We start from the raw sequence: 21,106 nt of genomic DNA, 5'->3' as shown, positions 1-21,106 counted from the left end.
TAACTTGGTCGTTCACATAGAACAAGTTCGGACAGTCCGCACCAAGCAGAAGGGCAATGTCCACATCTGGACGGAAAGCAGGTAAGGCGTTCTTCAGCTTTCGCAAGTGAGGATGGGCTTCCACGACTTCTCTGGTGACAATCTGCCTTTTGTTCCGGGGAATAGAGGAACACTCAATGAGGTCTGGTAACTCGAACAGTCTCTTCTGGTCACAAGAGGAGACAACAAAGCCGGATGCTATGCGACCCTGCAACTTCTTCTTCCCTACACAGGTGGACATGGTGTAGTCGACCGTCTGGGTTTTTATGTCAAACAGTTGGAAAAACTCTGGAGTCGCCAGGGAGGCGTCGCTTTGTGAATCCAAAGCCACGTAAAGTCTCTTTTTAAGCCAAGGTCTTCTGGCTGGATATACATCTGCTAGGCAGATGGGATGGCAGACTCTGAACTGGTGCACGTCAGAGCATAGTTCAGTACAGGCGACCGATGGAGCATCCTCCTGCATCCGTGACGCGGTCTGCATGTTGGTGGCTTCAGTAGATGACCCTTCTTTGGAAGACGTGTCCCCTTTGGCGCGGGAGACAGCGTCAGAGTTGTGCATCGCGGTGCAATGCTTAAGGCTGTTACACCTTGCGCATTTGACGTCCTCTTTGCAGTTGGATGCAAAGTGAGGAGTAGCTCCACAGCACCTAAAACATATGCCCAGCTTCTGAACAATCTGTTGTCTTTCTTTATAAGGCTTCTTGCCAAATTCCCGGCAGTTGGCCAAACTGTGAGGCTTTTGGTGAATGGGGCAGAGCACCTCCTTCACCTCTGACTTGGATTCGTTGGCCCTGTGCTGAGTTTCAACAGCCTTAACACTAACCGGTCTTTTGGCCTCTCTGGATGGTTTTTTCTCCACTTTAGGTGCCTTCTCTGGCTGGGTCCCTTGGTATAAGGTGGGGAGGCCCGTCTGCGGATCATTCCTTTCTCTGGCCGCCCTGGTGATGAACTGGACCAAATGAGAAAATGGAGGGTATGCCTGGGAGTGGGCCTCCTTGTAGTTGAAGACCTCCTGTCCCCAGCGTTCTTGCAAAGTGAAGGGCAGCTTGGTCAAGATCTGCCTCTGGGACAGGTGCTGATCGAGGCACTTCAAACCGGGCAGTTCTGGATTCTCCTTGGCCGACTCTAATTCCGTAAGGAGATCGCTGAGGTCCCACAAGAGTTTGAAGTCTTTGAGTTTCAAAGCTGGGAACCTTTGGAGCTTGTCCATAAGAGATGCTTCAATCTCTGTGCTGGCCCCATACCTCTGCTGCAACCTGGCCCAGGCCTTTTCCAGGGCTTTGTCGGGATCGGCTACGTGGGCTGCGTAGATCTTCTTAACTTGTGAGGATGAGGCTGGGCCCAACCATGCAGCCAGAAGAGTCAGTTCTTCCTCAGGCAATAACTTTAAGTCTCTGATTGCTCTCTGGAAGGTGGCCTTCCAGAGAAGAAATTCCTCAGGCTTGTCCGAAAACTTTTCGACACCCTTGTCCTTAAGATCTCTTCTGGGGCTTCTGATGATGGAGACAAGCTGGGACTCTGGCGTCGAAGGGAACAATTGAGGAGTTTGCTGTTGTGGAGTGGACTCCCACCGTGCACCTTGCGTCAACCTTTGGCCTCTTGGAGGGATGACATCGACCACTGACGAATCGGTGGCTCCCTGTGCAGCTGTCTGTAAGGGCCAACTAGCACTTGGCCTTGAGGCCCTGATGGACTGACCTAGGGATTTAGCAGGAGGCACAGGTAGCTCGGGCAAGGGTGAGCTCCCCGCTATGACGCTCTGCTCTGCAGGAAACTCAAAAGTGACTTTGGGGCCCTGCTCTGGGTAAGGAGAGAAGTCTTCCTGTTCCTCATCCGAAAACTGGCTGTTTAAGCTATTAAGATGCACAAGCACCTTGGAAGAAGGGTCCTGCTTCGGCAACTGACTTACATTTTCTTCTGTGAGTGGCTCAATTAGGGCCTTGGCCAAAGTCTCAGCCCTTACCTTTTTGGCAGTAGCATCCATCCTTATTCTAAGCATTTCTATTTCACCTTGCCTTTGGGCCTGTTCCATTTGCATTTCGCTTTGTCTACGGGCCTGTTCTATTTGCAGTCGTTGCTCTTCTTCTTTAAAGGGAAGGGTGAGATCAGCTGCCTTAGCATCAGCCTCCGCCCCCGCTACCTTGCTCTTTAGCTCTAGACGTGCAGCCTCCTTAATGTGCAAGGCAGCTAGGGAAGAGATGGCACTCCCAGCAGCAGAAGACTTGCTAGAGTGGCTATGTTTAGATGATGCACACTCCCTTAGTTTAGATACCTGGCTAGAGCGGTTGGACTTAAGACTAAGTGCCACAGCAGGTGATTTTAAAAGATTGGTCTCATGGCTGCATAAGGAAGACTGATTTCCTTTTGGCTCAGACCTTAGATTAACAGATGGAGAACTAAATTCCAAGGCATCTAGAATTGCCCTCACCTTATTTTCTTTCTCATTAGTGTCAGCTAAGACACTCACTATTTCTAACTCTGAATCCTTGGCGTTAATGCGCTCGAGGACCTGGACTATCTTAGACACCAAACCCCTCCAAATACCGAAGGTCTCTTCAAGGTCTGTCTGTAATATGGATGGCACCCTTGTAATACCCAAGCTCTCAATTCTGTCCATTAATGTTACAATTCGCTCCCATGCCGAACCTAACCTCACATGGAGGAGCTCCTTTTCATCTATTAGATGGGCTAGCATCTTGGCTGAAGGGTGCTTTATCCTTTGGGGCCTTTCATTCCTACTTTCAGCCTCAGAAGGAGGTATACCATCTGCATCATCTTGAAATTGCATAGACATTATGTATTCTTAATAGCAAGTAAATTTACAACAAAGGCAAATGCAATATACCTGCAAGTAAATTTACAATAAAGGCAAATTCAATATATAATACAATTCACAGCACTTAACCATAGCAATATATATCACTAAGTAACTATACTTTACAAAGATTGTGACCTTTGGCGCCAGACTTTGGTGGGCAAGCTGCAAAATGCCAACTGACAGCAACTTGCCACTTGATACCTCCCTTGCCCGAGTGACGTAAACTGCCAAAATGGCGACTTCGCCAAATTTTCAAGCACCTCGTGCTCTGCGGCTCGAGGCCTGCCGCCGAAGGAGCACCGAGGCTGGCTTTGGAAAGGAGGAGAGAAAAGACGCCTCCTCCCCGCTGTGAAGGGAGGTCACCACCGCAGGTCGATGAGGCAGGTCACCACCGCAGGACGATGAGGCAGGTCACCACCGCAGGACGATGAGGCAGGTCACCACCGCAGGACAATGAGGCAGGTCACCACCGCCAGGCGACCGTCCCGGCCGAGCGCTTCTGGACTCACCACCTCCGTGTAAGCCCAGGACCTACTGCTGGAGCTCCGCGGCTCGATGCCTGCCACCGAAGGAGCTCGGGGTAGATTGCTGGGTTTTGCACAGCCGTGCAATTGCAGAAACAGCCGCAGGGCTACGCGCACACACGCAAGCTGAAGAGCAGGATACTGCAGAGGCTGAAGAAATGGAGCCCCACTCTCTCACTTGCCTTTCGGCCTGGCAGCAAGCTTTCACTGCAACAGACCACAAAATCAAAGTCTCTATGGCCGTGCAAGCTAGCTGAAGCGGAAAAACCGCTGATCGTCCTCAAAACTGTGCCGTCCGCCAGACAATAAAAAAAAACTATAAAGCTGAAACGTGCCGTCCTTTATCCGGGCGAACTGCAAATCCCTATAAGCTGTCCTAAAATATTGAACGACTGAGTCTGGAGAACTTCAAAAAAGGATGTTTATTCATACAAGGTTGTAAACCTGGCACAGATCTTAAAGTTGCAGAAAATGAAACAAATTTCCATAGGTTTTAGTTGCAGAATTATCCCTGGTTCCAGAAGGCAAAGGTGATTATAAAACCACTATACCCTAATCACGCTGTCTATATTAGAAGGAGAAACTCTTTCCTTCCCTATCTTTACAGCAAAGATTAGTTCTAGAAGCGATGGAATAACCCTGCTCCTCTAACTAGATTTCCTATTCCAGATCAGTATAATTCAATACTTATCTAATTTGGATAGGCTTAGATTGGCCTGGTTTTGAGGATGATTTGTCCCAGTTAGCCTTGCACAGCTCCAGCACGTTGGAAGACTATAGCCAGAATGAAACTCTAAAATGGAGACTAGACCCTGGTAAAAAGGGCGGTCCTAAGATGTTGTACTCTTTGACCAATCATTGCAAAGAAAACTGCAGCCAGCTCTTGCAGACTTCAAGCCACCTTTCCTGGGCTTTTGCAGCCAGAGGCTGAAACAAAATGCAAAGGAGGGAAAACAATCAAACGACCAATAAGTAAGGCAAACCATCGTCCTGGGGGACGGAACAGTCCCACCTCCATCTCAAGTACGGCTGGTGGGAACGAGAGAGAGGGCCTTCTCCGTGGCTGCCCCTCACTTCTGGAACTCCCTGAAGAAATAAGGCTGGCCTCCTCCCTCCTCTCCTTCAAAAAACAACTAAAGACTTACTTCTACTCATTAGCATATGGAGAGGAGGAGGATTGATTAATAAGAGACCACTTCCAGATCCTGATTGAGAACAATGCTTTATCTGGGTTCTGTTAGTCTGTGTCAGCCCATTTATTTATTTATTTAGGCCACATAATCCAACCCACACAACTTTGTTGAACTTAAGTTGTCTTTTTTAAATCACTGTGAACATTTATTTAGATTTTATGTTACTATATAATTATTGTCTGATTCTGTCTGACTATATTGGTTTAGGTTATTAATGTTATACTCAATTTACTGATATTAGGTTTAATTTAATGTTATGTTTTTAACACTGTATTCATATGTGGGGTCTTGTTGGGATTTTATGCCAATATTTATCTGTTTTTTGAAGGCATTGAATGTATGCCGTTGTTTGTTGGAATCCACCTTGAGTCCCTGCAGTGAGATAGGGTGGAACAGAAATAAAATAAAATTTATTATTATTATTATTAAGAAATCCAAGTGAGTTTAGACAGTATGGTCCTCTTCACCTGAATATAAGGGATTGACTCCCTGGAACTTGCCTAGTCTTCATATAGCTTAATTCACTGCATAATAGTTGTCACTACACAATCACTGCACTTCTTTTTGGCTCCAATAATTGGCCCCTGGTGGCGCAGTGTGTTAAAGCACTGAGCTGCTGAACTTGCGGACCGAAAGGTGCCAGGTTCAAATCCCGGGAGTGGAATGAGCGCCCGCTGTTAGCCCCAGCTCCTGCCAACCTAGCAGTTCGAAAACATGCAAATGTGAGTAGATCAATAGGTACCGCTTCGGTGGGAAGGTAATGGCACTCCATGCAGTCATGCCGGCCACATGACCTTGGAGGTGTCCATGGACAACGCTGGCTCTTCGACTTAGAAATGAAGATGAGCACCAACCCCGAGAGTTGGTCACGACTGGACTTAACTTCAGAGGAAATCCTTTACCTTTACTTAATTGTCTTTCAGCCTTTCTTCATGTAATCGTCACACAGCTGTTTGGGGCTCATATTCACCCTTCCTTCCTTCTTTATCCAAAGACAAGACATAAGCAAACATAAACAGTTAAGGAAGTTTTTAAAAAACAACAACAAATAAAACAGAAACTGGAGAATCAAAAGCACTTTCTTTCATCACGTAATAGTCACACCCTTCCCTTTTTAGTCAAAAAAAGGGATAACAGTCTGGTTATTATGCAATGAAATACAGTAATGTAAAATCTATTGTGTATGAACCAGGCTTTTGTGGCTCTTGCATCACTCTTACTCTGTGGCCTTCTCCCAATTTTTACTCTATTCCTTGCTGTTATCTTCCTTTGTTATGCCATTGATTCTTGTCCAGATTCTAGTGTTGTCACCATTGATTCTGCTGGCTGGTGGAGCTATTTGTTAAATCAGTGATGCAAAGAAGAGTTAGAACATCAGGGAATTGACTGTAAGCAGTGCATAATCATGGATCCTTTTTCAAAGTTTTTAATTATTAAATACCAAGTTGAAAAGAAATAATAATAATAATAATAATAATAATAATAATAATAATAATAATAATAATAATAATTTTATTCTTATACCCCACCACCATCTCCCTGAAGCGACTTGGGGCGAGTTACATATGGGACAAAATGCCCAAAAGACATAAATACTAAACAATCAATTAAACACAAACAATCAAAATAAGAGCATAGCAAAATATAACAATCCAGATAAAAGCACAACAAAATAAAACATAAGAATATAAAACAGCAGCGTTGAAACTCAATCAAAACAATACTCAACAAAACCAATAGCCAGTAATACAGTGGGCGTGGCCAGGCTATAAAATGGTTGGGCATGGAATAGTGCAAGCAGCTTACCATAGAAAGAAAGCTAACAACAACAATGATAATCTGTTATTGTCATAAATATTGTTTGAATTGTTTACCTCTTGCTTATTCTTGCAAATAGAAGAATTTAGATAATTACTGATTTCTCTGTCTTTGTTGCTACTTATTTTCTTTTCACTTATACTTTAGGCAAGGTTACGAGAATCTGAATCAAGGCATGGTGGGAGATTATGCATACAGAAGTGGCCAAAGATACTCCCCAACACAGTATGGTGAAAGAGGTATTTTGCGGGGTAGGTGTGGAATCCCGCTTTATGATAAACTAACTTGAAAAGATAGTAATTAAATTGAGTATTTGGAAACTGTATATGTGATTCTGAAGTACTGTTACCCCTGCCTTCAACAGTAGTCTAATAAGAAGAATTTTGTGCAGTGATACTTTCTACTTATTTTTCTATCCATGTAGGAAAAAGCTTTTCTTGCTATATTACAGTACAGTATTCCCTCACGGGTTCACTTTTTGCGGATTCGCTGTTTCGCGGTTTTTCAGTAAACTCTAAAAGACTATTATAAATCATAAAAAATTACAATTTACAGCCTAAGGAAGGGAGGAAGGAGAAGCCAAAGGGAGAAAAAAGGACCCCAAGTGGCAACGGGAGGAGAAAGAAGCGATTTATCAACACACGATTGGTTGATAAAGACTTAAAATAGTGTATAACTACTAAAATTATGTATAAATATTAAAATAAATATAGTGTCCCTACTTCGCGGATTTTCATTTATTGCAGGTGGTCCTGGAATCTAACCCCAGCGATAAGTAACACTGTATATCTCTGGTTATTGTTAAGGCAGAAGTAGGAGATGCATGGCTTTGTTGGGCTGAAATTCCCTTGACTCCTTAATATTTGTTGTCCTGGCTGTGGTTGATGGGAGCTGCAGTTCAACAATATCTTGAGGAGCATAAGTTATCCATAAATGTTAAAGCAGAGTTTAGAGAGTAATTTTGAAGAAGTGAATGACTACTTACCACCAATGCCATGAATAAAATTTTGGAACTTGTTCCATTGCCAATTTTTACGCATGAATTTTAAACGTGAGTCCTTTGTTTAATCTCTGTTTTGTGTATTTTAATAAGTATTTTATAAATACGTTTTAATGTGTAACTTTTATAGAAATACATTTTAATACTGTATGTGTATTTGTGATATTTTTACAATGTTTCATTCTGTAACTCACCTCAAGCCATGAGAAGAGACAAGAAAGTAATAAAATTATTATTATTGATGTTACATGTACATAAGAACACAGCACACTGGCACATTAGGTCTAAGTATCTGGGGGTTCATCTCTGAATATCGGGCTCTTCCCAAGGGCCTAGGATATTAGAGGTATTTTCGTAAAATGTGCCCGGTTCCGAAAAATTGCTGACTTCTGCACCATGTGGGTTGATGGTTTGTCCAAAGGCTTTTCAAGTGTACACATGTGGCAAATATATGTATATGTATATATATGTGTGTGTGTGTTTGTGTGTATGTATATGCGTGTGTATATATATATATATATGGAGCCCTGGTGGCGCAGAGGGTTAAACTGGTCAGCGGTTCGAATCTGGGGAGCGGGGTGAGCTCCCGCTGTTAGCCCCAGCTTTGGCCAACCTAGCAGTTCGGAAACATGTAAGTGTGAATAGATCAATAGGTACTGCTCCAGATGGAAGATAATGGTGCTCCATGCGGTCATGTTGGCCACATGACCTTGGAGGTGTCTATGGACAACGCCAGCTCTTCGGCTTAGAAATGGAGATGAGCACCAACCCCCAGACACGACTGTACTTAATGTCAAGGGAAACCCTTTACCTATATACACACACACACACATGTATATATACATTTGTAGAAAATATCCAGTGTGTCTTGACTGATATCTGCATTGTAGTATCATTATTAGCAAATTTTACTGATTCCTAGAGCTGTTGTTTTATATTATCTCTGGATATGTAGACCCAAGAAGGAGAGAGGCTTGGGGCAAAGAAGGACATTCCTGGAACCTGAGTTATTCTGGATATAACCGCCAGGAAGAAGGCAGTATCTTTGTAGGACATAATGATTCCAAACTGACACGGTAAGTATTTATGGAAAGACCCACAAACTCCTAAAAGCTGAAATCCAATAGAGAACATTTCTAAGGCACGGTTGTCAAATTGTGCTCCTCTAGATGTTACTGGATTGCAACTTCCATCACTCCTAGTCAGAAAAGCTACCAGTGAGGGTTGATAGGAATTGCATCCAACTATATCAGAAGGTATAGAAGTTGTCCACCTTGCCTTAGAGATGTCTTGTTTACCTAGCATTCTGATGCATTTAATAGCCCAGAAGGCTCATTGTTCCTGCAGTATTTCATCACTGTATGTCTTGGGAGCAAATTGAGTTTTCAGGATACTCGGAGATGTCTACTTTTTAGGTGTTCGCATGGGACTCGGAGATCCATCTAGGTTGTCCTCTTCTTAGTAGAAAACCTGATCACAATCATGGCAAAAAGTTAAAGCAAAAAAGGTTTTGCTTCTTTTCAGAAAGCTGTCTTGAATATGTATATTTTATTCACTATAAAAATGGCAACCCTGAATGAAAACATGCCAAAGTATGTCTGTCCTAACTTTCATCTTTCAAATTTAAATTCTGCCCTCATCAATTAAACAATTACTATATACACTTATTGTTTAATTGATGAAGGCAGAATTTAAATTCGAGAGATGAGAGTTGGGAGAGACATACCTCTGCATGTTTTCATTAAACAATTACTATATACACTTATGGCCCCCCCAGTGGCACAGTGGGTTAAACCGCTGAGCTGCTGAACTTTCTGACTGAAAAGTTGGTGGTTTGAATTCAGGGAGCAGGGTGAGCTCCTGCTGTTAGCAGTTTGAAAATATGCAAATGTGAGTAAATCAATAGGTACCGCTCTGGCGGGAAGGTAATGGCGTTTTATGCAGTCATGCCGGCCACATGACCTTGGAGGTGTCTTTGGACAATGCGGCTCTTCGGTTTAGAAATGGAGATGAGCACCAACCCCCAGAGTCGGACATGTCTAGACTTAATGTCAGGGGAAGCCTTTACCTTTACCTATATACACTTATAAGTTAACCTCTTGTATAAGTGAAGGACAGGTTTTGGGATCAACATTATGGATCGTTATATGACTTATGGATAAGTGAAAGGCAACTCCATAGAGAGGCGAGAGTGCTGGTGTTGCTTCAGAGGACCATTTACACCTTTGTCCACTTTTGCCATTTTCCTGCCTAGGCATTCAAAAAGTATTTTGTCACTCAGCGAAGAAGATGGCTCCTTTTGTTGATAACAGTTTAGGTACAGTATAAATTCTTAGCAAAAAAGGGAACCATCTCCTCCTTTGAGTAGAATAATAAAAAAGCAAGACCTTAATCCACTGACCCCATACATACACATCCGACTTACAAGTGACTCATAATTAAGAACGGGGGTGAGACAGCAGGAATTTTCTACTTTAAACTGCCAGATAATTTTTGCTTATCAATGTGCTGCTGGCCTGTTTATGTTGGATAAGCGGTTCTCTATTGTACTTTCTTACATTTTCTGTATACTTTAGCATGTGTACAGTTTTTTCTGAATGTGGTCCATGATATGGTCCTGTTAATTTTGAATGTCTAAGATTTAGACCTCTAATTTTGAAAGAGGAAAAGCCTTTTCATCATGTAGACATGCAGAGCAAATTCTCTGTTGACAAAATAAGTACAGTAGAGTCTTGCTTATCCAACATAAACGGGCAGAATGTTGGATAAGCGAATATCTTGGATAATGAAGGATTAAGGCAAAGCCTATTAAATGTCAAATTATGTTATGATTTTACAAATTAAGCACCAAAACATCATGTTTTACAACAAATCGACAGAAAAAGCAGTTCAATACATGGTAACGTTATGTAGTAATTACGGTATTTACGAATTTAGCACCAAAACATTGCAATGTATTGAAAACATTGACTACAAAAACATTGACTACTAAAAGGCAGACTGCATTGGATAATGCAGAGCATTGGGTAAGCTAAGGTTGGATAAGCAAGACTCTACTGTAGTTATCTTGGTTTGGCCCTATCAGATTACCTTAAAACTACTTGTGGTTTGAACATTTTGAGCAGCAGCACCTGACAGTCTAGGGCAGCTGCCAAAGTCCTGGTAGGGACCACATAGAGATTGTCCTTAGTAAGACAGCGGGCCCTATCAAGGTAAGAATGGGCCCAAGCGAACATACTCTGTCCATAGATTTCTCAAACTGGAGCCAGTCATTTTTACTGCTGAGAAAGGTCTTGGTCCTGTTCAGATTATGGTGCATATTTCATGAGAAATATTAGGGCAGAATCCATATATATATATATATATATATATATATATATATATATATATATATATATATATAAAATATTTTTATTTTATATATATATATATAAAATTTTTATTCGAGTTTTCTTATACATAAATTTAAAAAACCGAACAGATATAAAGGATATGCAGAATCAGGGGTAAGGGAAAAGAAGGGGTGGAAGGGGGAGGAAAGGAGTAGGAAAAAAAAAGAAAGGGGGTTGATAGGGAAGAGAATGGGACTTTACTAAGGGTCCCCCTATGTGACTTCCGGTCTTCTTCTTCATATTTGTGTTTCTTCATTTTGGTATTTCTTTCCTTGTCCCTTCTTGCTTCTCATCTTTAAGCAGAGGCTGGATGGCCATCTGTCGGGGGTGCTTTGAATGCGATTTCCTGCTTCTTAGTGGGGGGTTGGACTGGATGTCCCATGAGGTCTTTTCCAACTCTACTATTCTATGATTCTTTTTAAAATTTCGAGTGATACTTCTTTGTCATGACAAAAAGTTTTTTAAAACAATTCTTTCTAAATTATTATTTTCTTTTCCTTTTCTCACTGGACCCCAGTCGGTTCCTAATCTTTTCACATTCCAGCAGGGGAAGCAATATATGATTGCGTGCAAAAACAAATGTCATGCTTCTGCCTGTGTACATCTCTTTTGTGAGGAGACACATAAGATCTTTGTGAGGTTGTGCCAAGAGACTTTAATCTGAGCTGTTTTCTTTCAACTCCTTTCTTTCCCAGATCTGAGCAGCGTGCTTCCTCTGAAGAAAGTTATAGTTCAAAGAAAAATGACTCCTATGCGATCAATTACAATTCTTCTTTGCAACCAGGCCAGATTCAGAATGATTTCCAAGGAAACTTTATGGAGAATGCCAGGAGTGCAGCACAACAGGTACCAACTTTGCAACTTCTTCAGTGTATCTTTTCTTCTGCTTTTTTTCCTACCTGTCTATATGAGGCTCCTTCTACACTGCCAAATAAAATCCAGATTATCTGCTTTGAGCTGCATTATATGGTAGTGTAGATTTATATAATCCAATTCAAAGTAGATAATCTGGATTTTATATGACAGTGTAGATGAGTCTTAAAGCCAGGTTATCAAAGCAGATGATGCCGATTATCTGCTTTAAACTGGATTATATGAGTCTACACTGCCATATAATCCAGTTCAAAGCAGATAATCTGAATTTTATATGGCAGTGTTGGTGGGGCATATGACACTTGGCCACACTAGGAGTAGCCAAGTTTCTTATTTTATAAAGTCCCACCCTCTGTTTCAAGGAATGTCCAGTCCAAGTTAAAACCCTATAAGAAAGGAAAGAAAGGTCTTAAACATGCCCTCCAACATATGGTCTGCACATCTGTAGCTGGACAGCTGATTGAGAAAGTTGCAAGCCATCTGATCACAGTCTACATCACAATACTGACTATTAAAACTATAGTCACTATTGCTACATTAGTATCTATAACTTTAAATATGTTTTGATGGATTTTAATTGAATTTTTAGTGTTGTTTGTGTTTAATCCTGTTTGAATATTTGTATATTTATATTTTAAAAATTGTATGTTAATGCTTTTATGTCAAGCCGCTTTGAGTCCCCTTTGGGGAGATAAAGCGGGGTAATATAATAATAATATAATAATAATAATAATAATAATAATAATAATAATAATAATAATAAATATTATTTATTTGGAAACAATAGACATTGACAAAATTACGATCTGTCAACTGCAAAAGGCCACCCTACTGGATCTGCGTGCATCATCCAAAAATACATCACACAGTCCTAAACACTTGGGAAGTGTTCAACTTGTGATTTTGTGATATGAAATCCAGCATGTCTATCTTGTTTGCTGTGTCATACAATAAAATAATAATAATAATAATAATAATAATAATAATAATAATAATAATAATAATAATAATAAATATTATTTGTTTGGAAACAATAGACATTGACAAAATTACGATTTGTCAACTGCAAAAGGCCACCCTACTGGATCTGCGTGCATCATCCAAAAATACATCACACAGTCCTAGACACTTGGGAATTGTTCGACTTGTGATTTTGTGATACGAAATCCAGCATATCTATCTTGTTTGCTGTGTCATGATAAAATAATAGATTATTTAAACATAAATCTTTCTTTGGTGATGCATTTCTCCTTTTTGGCAATTTATGGGTATCCATTCTGCAGTGTTAGGGAAAAAATCTCCATCTCATATAGATGGAAAAGCCCTGTTCAGCTGTCAAACTATCTCTGATTCATGTTGCTTTATCTTGATCCAGACCATTATTCTCACCTCCATTTCCTCATATAGCCTTCATTTGCCGAAGAGCCAAGCCTCCTCCAGCAGTATAAGGACTCAGGACTCAGCTCCAGTATGTACGAACTTAGCCAGTACATCAGTGATTCCTCCAACCACTGTGAAGCATCCCTTTCCAAGGACTGGAGTCTGGTTCAAGGAGGTGAAGTATTCGGAGACATTCACTTGTGGGATGGGGAGGAAGAGGGAAGATAAGCCTTTACCCCAGAGGCAATCCTCTCTCAGCCATTCACACATAAATTTTTGGCTTTTAAAGTCACCTCTCTTTCAGTTCTCTTTATCATTGAGAAGTTCCTGTTTAAACATGTTAAGTTATAGCAATGGCTTTAGTTTGACTCCACGTGTCATTTAGGAGATATATAGTGTAATGGCTCACTTCAGACACTTAAAGCCCTACAACACAGCCATATAACCCAGGATATGAAGGCAGATAATTCACACCATCTGCTTTGAACTGGATTAAGTGAGTCCACATTGAAATATAATTCAGTTCAATGTGGATTTTATACAGCTGTGTTGAAGGGTCCTTATTCGGTATTTGTGGTCTTTGCATAAAGGCAGCTTACATTACTGTGTGTCTAGAGCAGCGGTGGAGACTGTTGTGGCTCTGAATGCTCCCAGAACTCTTCATCATAGATCATGCTGGGAATTCTGGTTCAACAACTCCGGAAGGCCACATGATTCCCACCACTGATTTCTATTCATGATGGCTTATCCCCAGAAACCTCTGAATCATGGGAACTCTTTCATTTGATTTGGTGTGAAAGGGACAACCTTGTGCTTCCTTATAGAGTCCCTGCATCATACTTTGCTTTTTAAGGTGCATCTGGGGAAAAAGTGGCACACTCATTTCTCCCCCAGAAAATGTTTGAACATTATTTTTTTATTTATTTGCAGTATTTATATTCCGCCCTTCTCACCCCGAAGGGGACTCAGGGCAGATTACAATGGACATACACATGGCAAACATTCAATGCCATTATTAGACATGCAACATATAGACAGACACAGAGGCAATTTAACATTTTTCCAGCTTCCAGCTTCATGAGGGTATGCTCGATTCCAGACACAGGGGGAGCTGCCACTTCATTGTCCACTTGTGATACCAAGTCCTTTGATGGTAATACTTCCTCATTCCTTTCCGCATGCTGCTGGCAGTTTTTATGGTGTCGTAAATTAAGTTAAATTAGCGTCCCCGCATAAACAGTACCCAGAATTTTTTACTCAATAGATGCAACTGTTTTTCGAGCTGCTTAGGTGGGCAGCAAGCTAGATCAGGAGCTCAATCCGACCCGGGCTTTGATCCCATGACCTCTCGGTCAGTAGTGATTTATTGCAGCTACTAACCAGCTGCGCCACAACCCAGCCCTTGACCAAAGCAGTCTGCTTGTTTTTATTCACTGTAGTTGTGTTGAGCCCATTTTTTAATTCATTGGCTGGCTTCCCCTGGATCTCCGAGTGACACTTGACTACTACTTTTAGGTTTACAGTAATTGAGGTGCTGTACTCACTAGGAAACTTTTGGGAAGTCAGGATAACTACTGGCTTGAGATCAGTCACAAAGGATCTCTGTTTCTCATTTAGCAGGAGACTCAGTAGCTGCTCTGCACTCCGTGGCCCCCCAGAAGTTTTCCCTCCCCCATGTTCCTGTGTGCTTTGGAGCTGGGGGTCAACTTGTCCAAGGATGCCCGAATGATCCAGCAGAGGGGCAGCCTGCCCTTGTGGAAATACACAGCCTGGAGGTAACAGTCAATATGTCCCTTGGAAATAAAATATATATCTGTCGTGGAGCTTTGTAAACTTACTTTTTAGATTACAACTCCCAAGAATCCCCCAGCACGAAACAAAATGTATATACATGAAATCACCCCTGGGGGCAATTTCAGTTTGGAGAATATTTTGATTTTGGAATTCTGTATAAGTTATTTCCAACCTGTATTATCAGGCTGTGACTCACTAAGTTCCTTTCTGTTTTCTAGGTCATCCTACATGACTCGGCTGAGCAAGAGGCAATGAGAGCCTTTCCAGGACCTCTGATCAGGTACACGTCCTTTGAAGGGGCATAGTGTTAAGACTCAATTTTTCAAGCATAGCTTTGATGTGAACTTATTACCAAGCAAACTTGGGAATCTACTCCAGACAGCAGATTTTGTGTGTTATGGTGGAAGGCAGATCTGATGCTGAGGCACAGTCCACCAGGAAATTTTGAAATGAATGGGAATAGCATAAGGGCACAAGAGTGCTCCTGTGCAGTATTTTCCATTTTGATGTGGTTCTTAAAGAGAAAAAGAGAGAAAACCCCAGTGAACTATGCCCTATTCAGTGGGAGTGTGCCAGTTGGGTTACCTATTTGTGGCACCAAAGTACAGGGTGTTTGAAAAAGAACTCTCTCGTTTCCATTTAAGTTTCCATTCCATTTAAGCACCCTGTATTTTGGGCTGGCCGTAAAGGAGAGGACCTTCGATTTAGGTCAGTTTTAACAAGGGAGGCAGAATCTGAAGACTGTGTAAGATCATTTGGGCCATTGGATATGATTGCCATGTGCCCCAGGTCACAGAAAAATAACAGTTCAAATAGAATAGGCAAGAAAGCAGTGTGAGGGAGGAAACACACTTTAGACATTCATTTGCTGTCTCTTGGAGAAGCTTCTTTTGAACTGTCATGATCCTTTGTTCTGTAGGAATGCAAACACTGAGGTTTTGCAAATAGTTTGCCATTGCATTCCAATTCCTGGAGAGTTGGCTGATCTGTCAGGACATTTTAAGTGTTATGGCTGCTGACAGAACACCCTTGCTAAAGCTGATTCCTAGCTAATAGTTCAGGATGGTTGGCTGAGATTTCATCAAATGAGACTGATGACAGGAATTGGCCTCGTAATAGCTAGGGATCGGCTCTGGCTTTTGGAATGAAATACCCATCAGAGGAGGTGACAGTCATCCAACTGGATGGAAGAAGCAGAGGAATCATTAGAGGCAATTTGGACTTTCAGTTTAGACAAGAAAGGGGGGTAAGTAAGAATGGGAGGATTTGGTGTGTGAGTATAAGAAAGAGAGAGCATGAGAGACCTTTTTAACTAGACTGAGCTAAAAACTATGGTGCAGCCTGGGGTGAGGAGCATAAATTGCTCTCTGGGGAATATGATGCAGATTGTGCAGTCTGCTTCTTGGAGTGTGTTTGGATTTACTCTGTCCTACTTGCATACTTGTAACATTGGCTTTATTTACAAAGGCCTCTTAGTTCTCTACTGCTGTCTTGTCCAGAAAATAACGTTGGAAGTTCTGACTGCTCAGGGAAATGGTGAGTGCGGAACATTATTTCTCTGACCGTGGTCTCATTTTCTCCCTTTCCAGGGAGGATCTGCACAAGGTGGATGTGATGACCTTTTGCCAACGCAGAGCAGCTCTTGGCTGTGACCTGGCATCCAACCGTGGCAGAGATTCTGCCTTGCTTTGGAAACTCCTTCTCCTTCTTTGCCGACAGAATGGCGTACGTATCTCTTCCTGGGTATATTTTTCTAGGAAAGAGACTGAGGCCCCTTTTAAACTGCCATCTAATCCAGATTATCAAAGCAGATAGTCCACATTATCTGAATTGAACTGGTTTGTATGAGTCTACACTGCCATATCATTTAGTTCAAAGCAGATAATTTGGATTATATATGGCAGTGTAGAAGGAGCCTCAGTCTCAAATCCCTTCTGGTATAAAGTTTCCCTGCTTAGACTTGACTTTGATCCCTTTCAATTCTTGCAGCTGGCCTGTGATCTTCAACAGAGCCATCCCTACAGGCTGGGCCCATGCTACACTTTCACTTGCCCAGACCAATGCGTGTTGGGCTCCATATATATCTCTATCTATATATAAAAATGTAATGTGCATAATTAGGACCGAGTTAACAACAAAACCACTGGGCCAAATCACACCAAATTTGGCCACAATACAATTTTCCAAGGAATGACCTTGCAGCTTCAAAGCCTGGCTACTTCATACCTAGGGGACTCCATTGTTACCCAACTTGAATAACATTGAATACCCTTGCAGCTACAAAGCTTGGCTGCTTCATACCTAGGGGACTCCATTGTTGGCCAACTTGAATATTTATTTATTTATTTATTTACAGTATTTATATTCCGCCCTTCTCACCCCGAAGGGGACTCAGGGCAGATCACATTGTATACATATAAGGCAAACATTCAATGCCATACACATAGAACAAGACAGAGACAGACGCAGAGGCAATTTAACCTTCTCCTGAGGGGATGTTCGATTCCGGCCACAGGGGGAGCAGCTGCTTCATCATCCACTGCGACGGCACTTCCTCATTCCAACTTCCAATTGATGATTTTTATGGAGTCATAAATTAGTTAAATTAGCCTCCCCACTTTATAGTGGTACCTTAATTTCCTACTTAATGGATGCAACTATCTTTCAGGTTGCTAGGTCAGCAACGAGCAGGGGCTATTTTTTATTTTAATTGTTGGGTTCTCACCCCGCCAAGAGCTGGCCTCAAACTCATGACCTCTTGGTCAGTGATTTATTGCAGCTGGCTGCTTACCAGCCTGCGCCACAGCCCGGCCCCATTGAATATCATTGAATATCCTTGCTGCTTCAAAGCCTGGCTGCTTCATACCTAGGGGAATCCTCTCTAGGCCACCTTGAATGCCACAAAGAAGACTCCACTTAGGACTATGCCACAGCAACACATGGCCGATCACAGCTAATACTCTTTAAATCAGTGTGTCGTCATTTCACAGATGAAAAATGTGGCCAGGTAGAGCATGATCAAGATGACAAAATGAGAAAGAGTACTCCATCTAGGAGAGGCTGCAGCAGTTTGCTTTTGCCTAAATCTACTGGGAAGGGCAAGATTTCACAACCTTCTCTCCTCCCTTCTCAGCTAATTGAATGTAAACTACTTTTGAACTTTGAACTCAGTTTGTACCAACTGAAGAAAGCAGTGGACAAAAGGGGAAAGTGAAAGCATGAGAGACACTGGGGTATAGTAAAAACAGTGAAAAGTAGGATGACAGAGATTTAATTAGAACTATCACTGTCAAATTGAACAGCTCAAGGGGCTATTTTAACATTCCCTTTAATTAAATGGTGTTTAAAATTGTAGTTCAATTGTGTTTCCACTTTATAACTTTTCAAATATTTATATGTACTTGTTTTTAGATCTTGTTTTGAGCTGCCTTGAATCCAAGTTTAAGAGAGGCCAAATTTCTTTCTGTGTAATTGATCTTGTTTTTTCCAAGTCAAGCACTGTACAAAGAAATAAACTGAAAGAGGAAATATCAAAGAAAATAGCAGTTCTTTGAGAACTGGTCCTGTGTGCTTACTAAGGAAATAACAATGTGGATGTATGCTTCGCTACTCAGAAATAAGTCCTGGATTTTTTTGGGGGGGTCAGGAGCAACTTGAGAAACTGTAAGTTGCTTCTGGTGTGAGAGAATTGGCCGTCTGCAAGGACGTTGCCCAAGGGACGCCCAGATATTTTGATGTTTTTCCCATCCTTGTGGGAGGCTGTCTGCAAGGACGTTGCCCAAGGGACACCCAGATGTTTTGATGTTTTTCCCATCCTTGTGGGAGGCTTTTCTCATGTCCCTGCATGAGAAGCTGGAGCTGATAAAGGGAGCTCATCCACATTTTCCCCGGGTTGGATTCAAACCAGCAACCTTCAGGTCAGCAACCCAACCTTCAAGTCATCAGTCCTGCCTGCAGAAGGGTTTAACCCTTTGCGCCACTGGGGGCTCCTATAAGTCCTGTTGATGCAATAGAACCTGCTCCCAGCTACATGTATTTCATACTTGAAAATTATATTTGAAGTGTCTAATAAAGTGAATGTGTATAATGTGGGATGTATGGAATCCCCACCACACTCTAGATGCAATAAATTGCTGTGTTTTCTCTGTTCCCTGTGTAGTCTATGGTAGGATCAGATATAGCTGAACTGCTGATACAAGACTGCAAGAACCGGGAAAGATACAAAAGACAAGACCCAGTGGCTAATCTGATCAGCCTAACGGATGAAGGGTGGCCAGTGCAGGGCTGCGGGACCACAGATCTTCTCACAGGAGAGGTTGTCTCAAGTGCTGGCACACCACAGCAAAAAGTGGAAAAGTTCACTCAACTCCTCTTCTATGGCAGAAAGAAAGTAAGCAGAACAATAATGCATTCCATAGTGCTCTTTCTGCATGCAAACAAACAAACAAACAGACAGACAAATACACTGCAATGTAACATAAAAGTAGCCACCGTAGTATCAAATACATGTGTGTAGGTGTTTGTATATGTGAGTTTAAGAGAGACAACTATCATAAAATGAATTACAACATTTAGAATGTTTTTATGATGTGATGTCAGTTTGAGCAAAGTGTTTCTACGTGGATTCCTGCATGAAATGATTGCTTGTCAGGCTTGCTAGAAAGTACTACCTAATGCAAAGTAAATATCTTGTACTAGTTAAATCCCTGCCTGGTTTGGACAAAAGAACCATGCTTTGCATGCAGTAGGTTCCAAATTGTATTCTGATGTTTTAATTAAAGGATTGCACTTTGTAGAGCTGGGAAAGATGTCAGCCTGAGAACAGGGATTGCTATTGGCATTCTGTCGGAGTAGATACAGAAATATTGGGCCTGGTGGATGAGAGATTTGACTCAGTCTGAGGCAGCTGCACTTTTTCCTATGATGGAGAGGACATGGAGATTTCTGTCTTTTCTCATTATTATTCTTAACCACCTTATCTGTGGCAGAAGCCCATGCCTCTGAAGTAGTAGAAGGTCAGTGGAACTCTACAGGGGCATTATTAGTCTGCCATTGCCAACACAGATATCTGTTTCCTTCAAATGTTAGAGTGTGACAAATAGGTGCATATAATGCGAGGTTATGGCTTCTTATTGGTGCTTGCTTGCTTGCAGGAAGCTCTGGACTGGGCCACGAGAAACCAGCTGTGGGGCCATGCTCTCTTTCTGTCAAGTAAGATGGACCTGAGGACCTACAGTTTGGTTCTGAGCAGGTGGGTAGAACCACTGCTAGAAATGCTCACTCCTTCACCATCTGTTCACTGTTTCCAGTATTTCAGTGCTTTTCTTGTTTACTGACTGGTTTTGCCTGTTTTGCCTCAGGTTCACTAGCACGCTGGCCTTCAATGATCCTCTGCAGACACTTTTCCAGCTCATGTCTGGAAGGATACCCCAAGCATCTCAGGTACTGAATTCATAATATAGTTTATGCTTTAGTGGTTGTGACAAGCAACCCTTCAGGACAAGCCTATCAGGGCTGGTTACCTGGAGGACAGTCAAGAGGAATGGGCAGCCTGAATGGAAGGTTAAACCAAGGAGCCAAATCAGAGAAAGCAACTTGATCTGGTGCCATCATCTTGACCCCTTGTATCAGCTGAAATGGTGATTGACAATCTGCAATGGTGGTTCCCTATTGAGCAGGACTTCCAACTCATCGGCCGTCATGGTGGAACAGAGAATTCATGGCTACTAAGTTTGCTAGAGTCTCTGGGGTAAGACCCTTGGAAACATACTGAAATATCTCCTAATGAGGGCAAGTTTTGAACATTTATTCTAGGAAAGTGAGTGGCCAGTTTTGTTTTCTTCCAGTGAACCACTTTGCTTTGCTCCTCTTCTGGCCTATCAGAAGGAAGCGGACTTCTTGATTGTAAGATTGCTGGCTCTTTCTTTCTGTTGGAGCCAGTGAAAGGGAAGCATTTTATGCACTGTAAGATCCTCGTCTCTTCTTGCACGCAGCGGATTGCTTGAAGCAGTGAAAATAAAGTTGGATGAAATGGGTTTGTAGGTCCAGTAGTACAATATAGGCATGCTTTGTATCAAAATGGGATCTGATGGCTTCTCCCCTTAAAGTAGGATTGTTTAACACTTGAACTCAGAAAGCATGGACTACAGTAGGAGGAGGTGAAGTCAGGCCCCTGGGCCACAAATACGTTTTTGTCAACTCTTTGAAAGCCTACAGCTCCGATCTATTTGTAAAAATTAGGCATCATTTCCAGACAAAAAAAGGGTGAAAAGCCT

The 21,106-nt window shown here is 42.0% G+C and overlaps 1 protein-coding gene across 3 annotated transcripts in view; it reads left to right on the top strand.

Moving 5' to 3' along the window:
• The window catches only part of sec16b (SEC16 homolog B, endoplasmic reticulum export factor), an 86,262-nt gene that overhangs the window by 10,729 nt on the left and 54,427 nt on the right, over positions 1-21,106 (top strand). For 2 of the 3 annotated variants that reach the window (XM_062977765.1, XM_062977764.1), the window contains exons 3-12: positions 6,540-6,643; positions 8,348-8,468; positions 11,480-11,630; positions 13,065-13,212; positions 14,655-14,812; positions 15,050-15,111; positions 16,421-16,556; positions 18,991-19,221; positions 19,985-20,082; positions 20,192-20,273. In XM_062977765.1, the coding sequence (XP_062833835.1) occupies positions 6,540-6,643; positions 8,348-8,468; positions 11,480-11,630; positions 13,065-13,212; positions 14,655-14,812; positions 15,050-15,111; positions 16,421-16,556; positions 18,991-19,221; positions 19,985-20,082; positions 20,192-20,273 (1,291 nt within the window). The remainder of the gene's footprint in view (positions 1-6,539; positions 6,644-8,347; positions 8,469-11,479; positions 11,631-13,064; positions 13,213-14,654; positions 14,813-15,049; positions 15,112-16,420; positions 16,557-18,990; positions 19,222-19,984; positions 20,083-20,191; positions 20,274-21,106) is intronic. The other variant, XM_062977766.1, reaches the window with a different exon arrangement.

This window comes from Anolis carolinensis, chromosome 4 (assembly GCF_035594765.1).
Source record: "Anolis carolinensis isolate JA03-04 chromosome 4, rAnoCar3.1.pri, whole genome shotgun sequence".
Classification (NCBI taxonomy): domain Eukaryota; kingdom Metazoa; phylum Chordata; class Lepidosauria; order Squamata; family Dactyloidae; genus Anolis; species Anolis carolinensis.
This window is presented reverse-complemented; position numbering and strand designations above follow the sequence as displayed.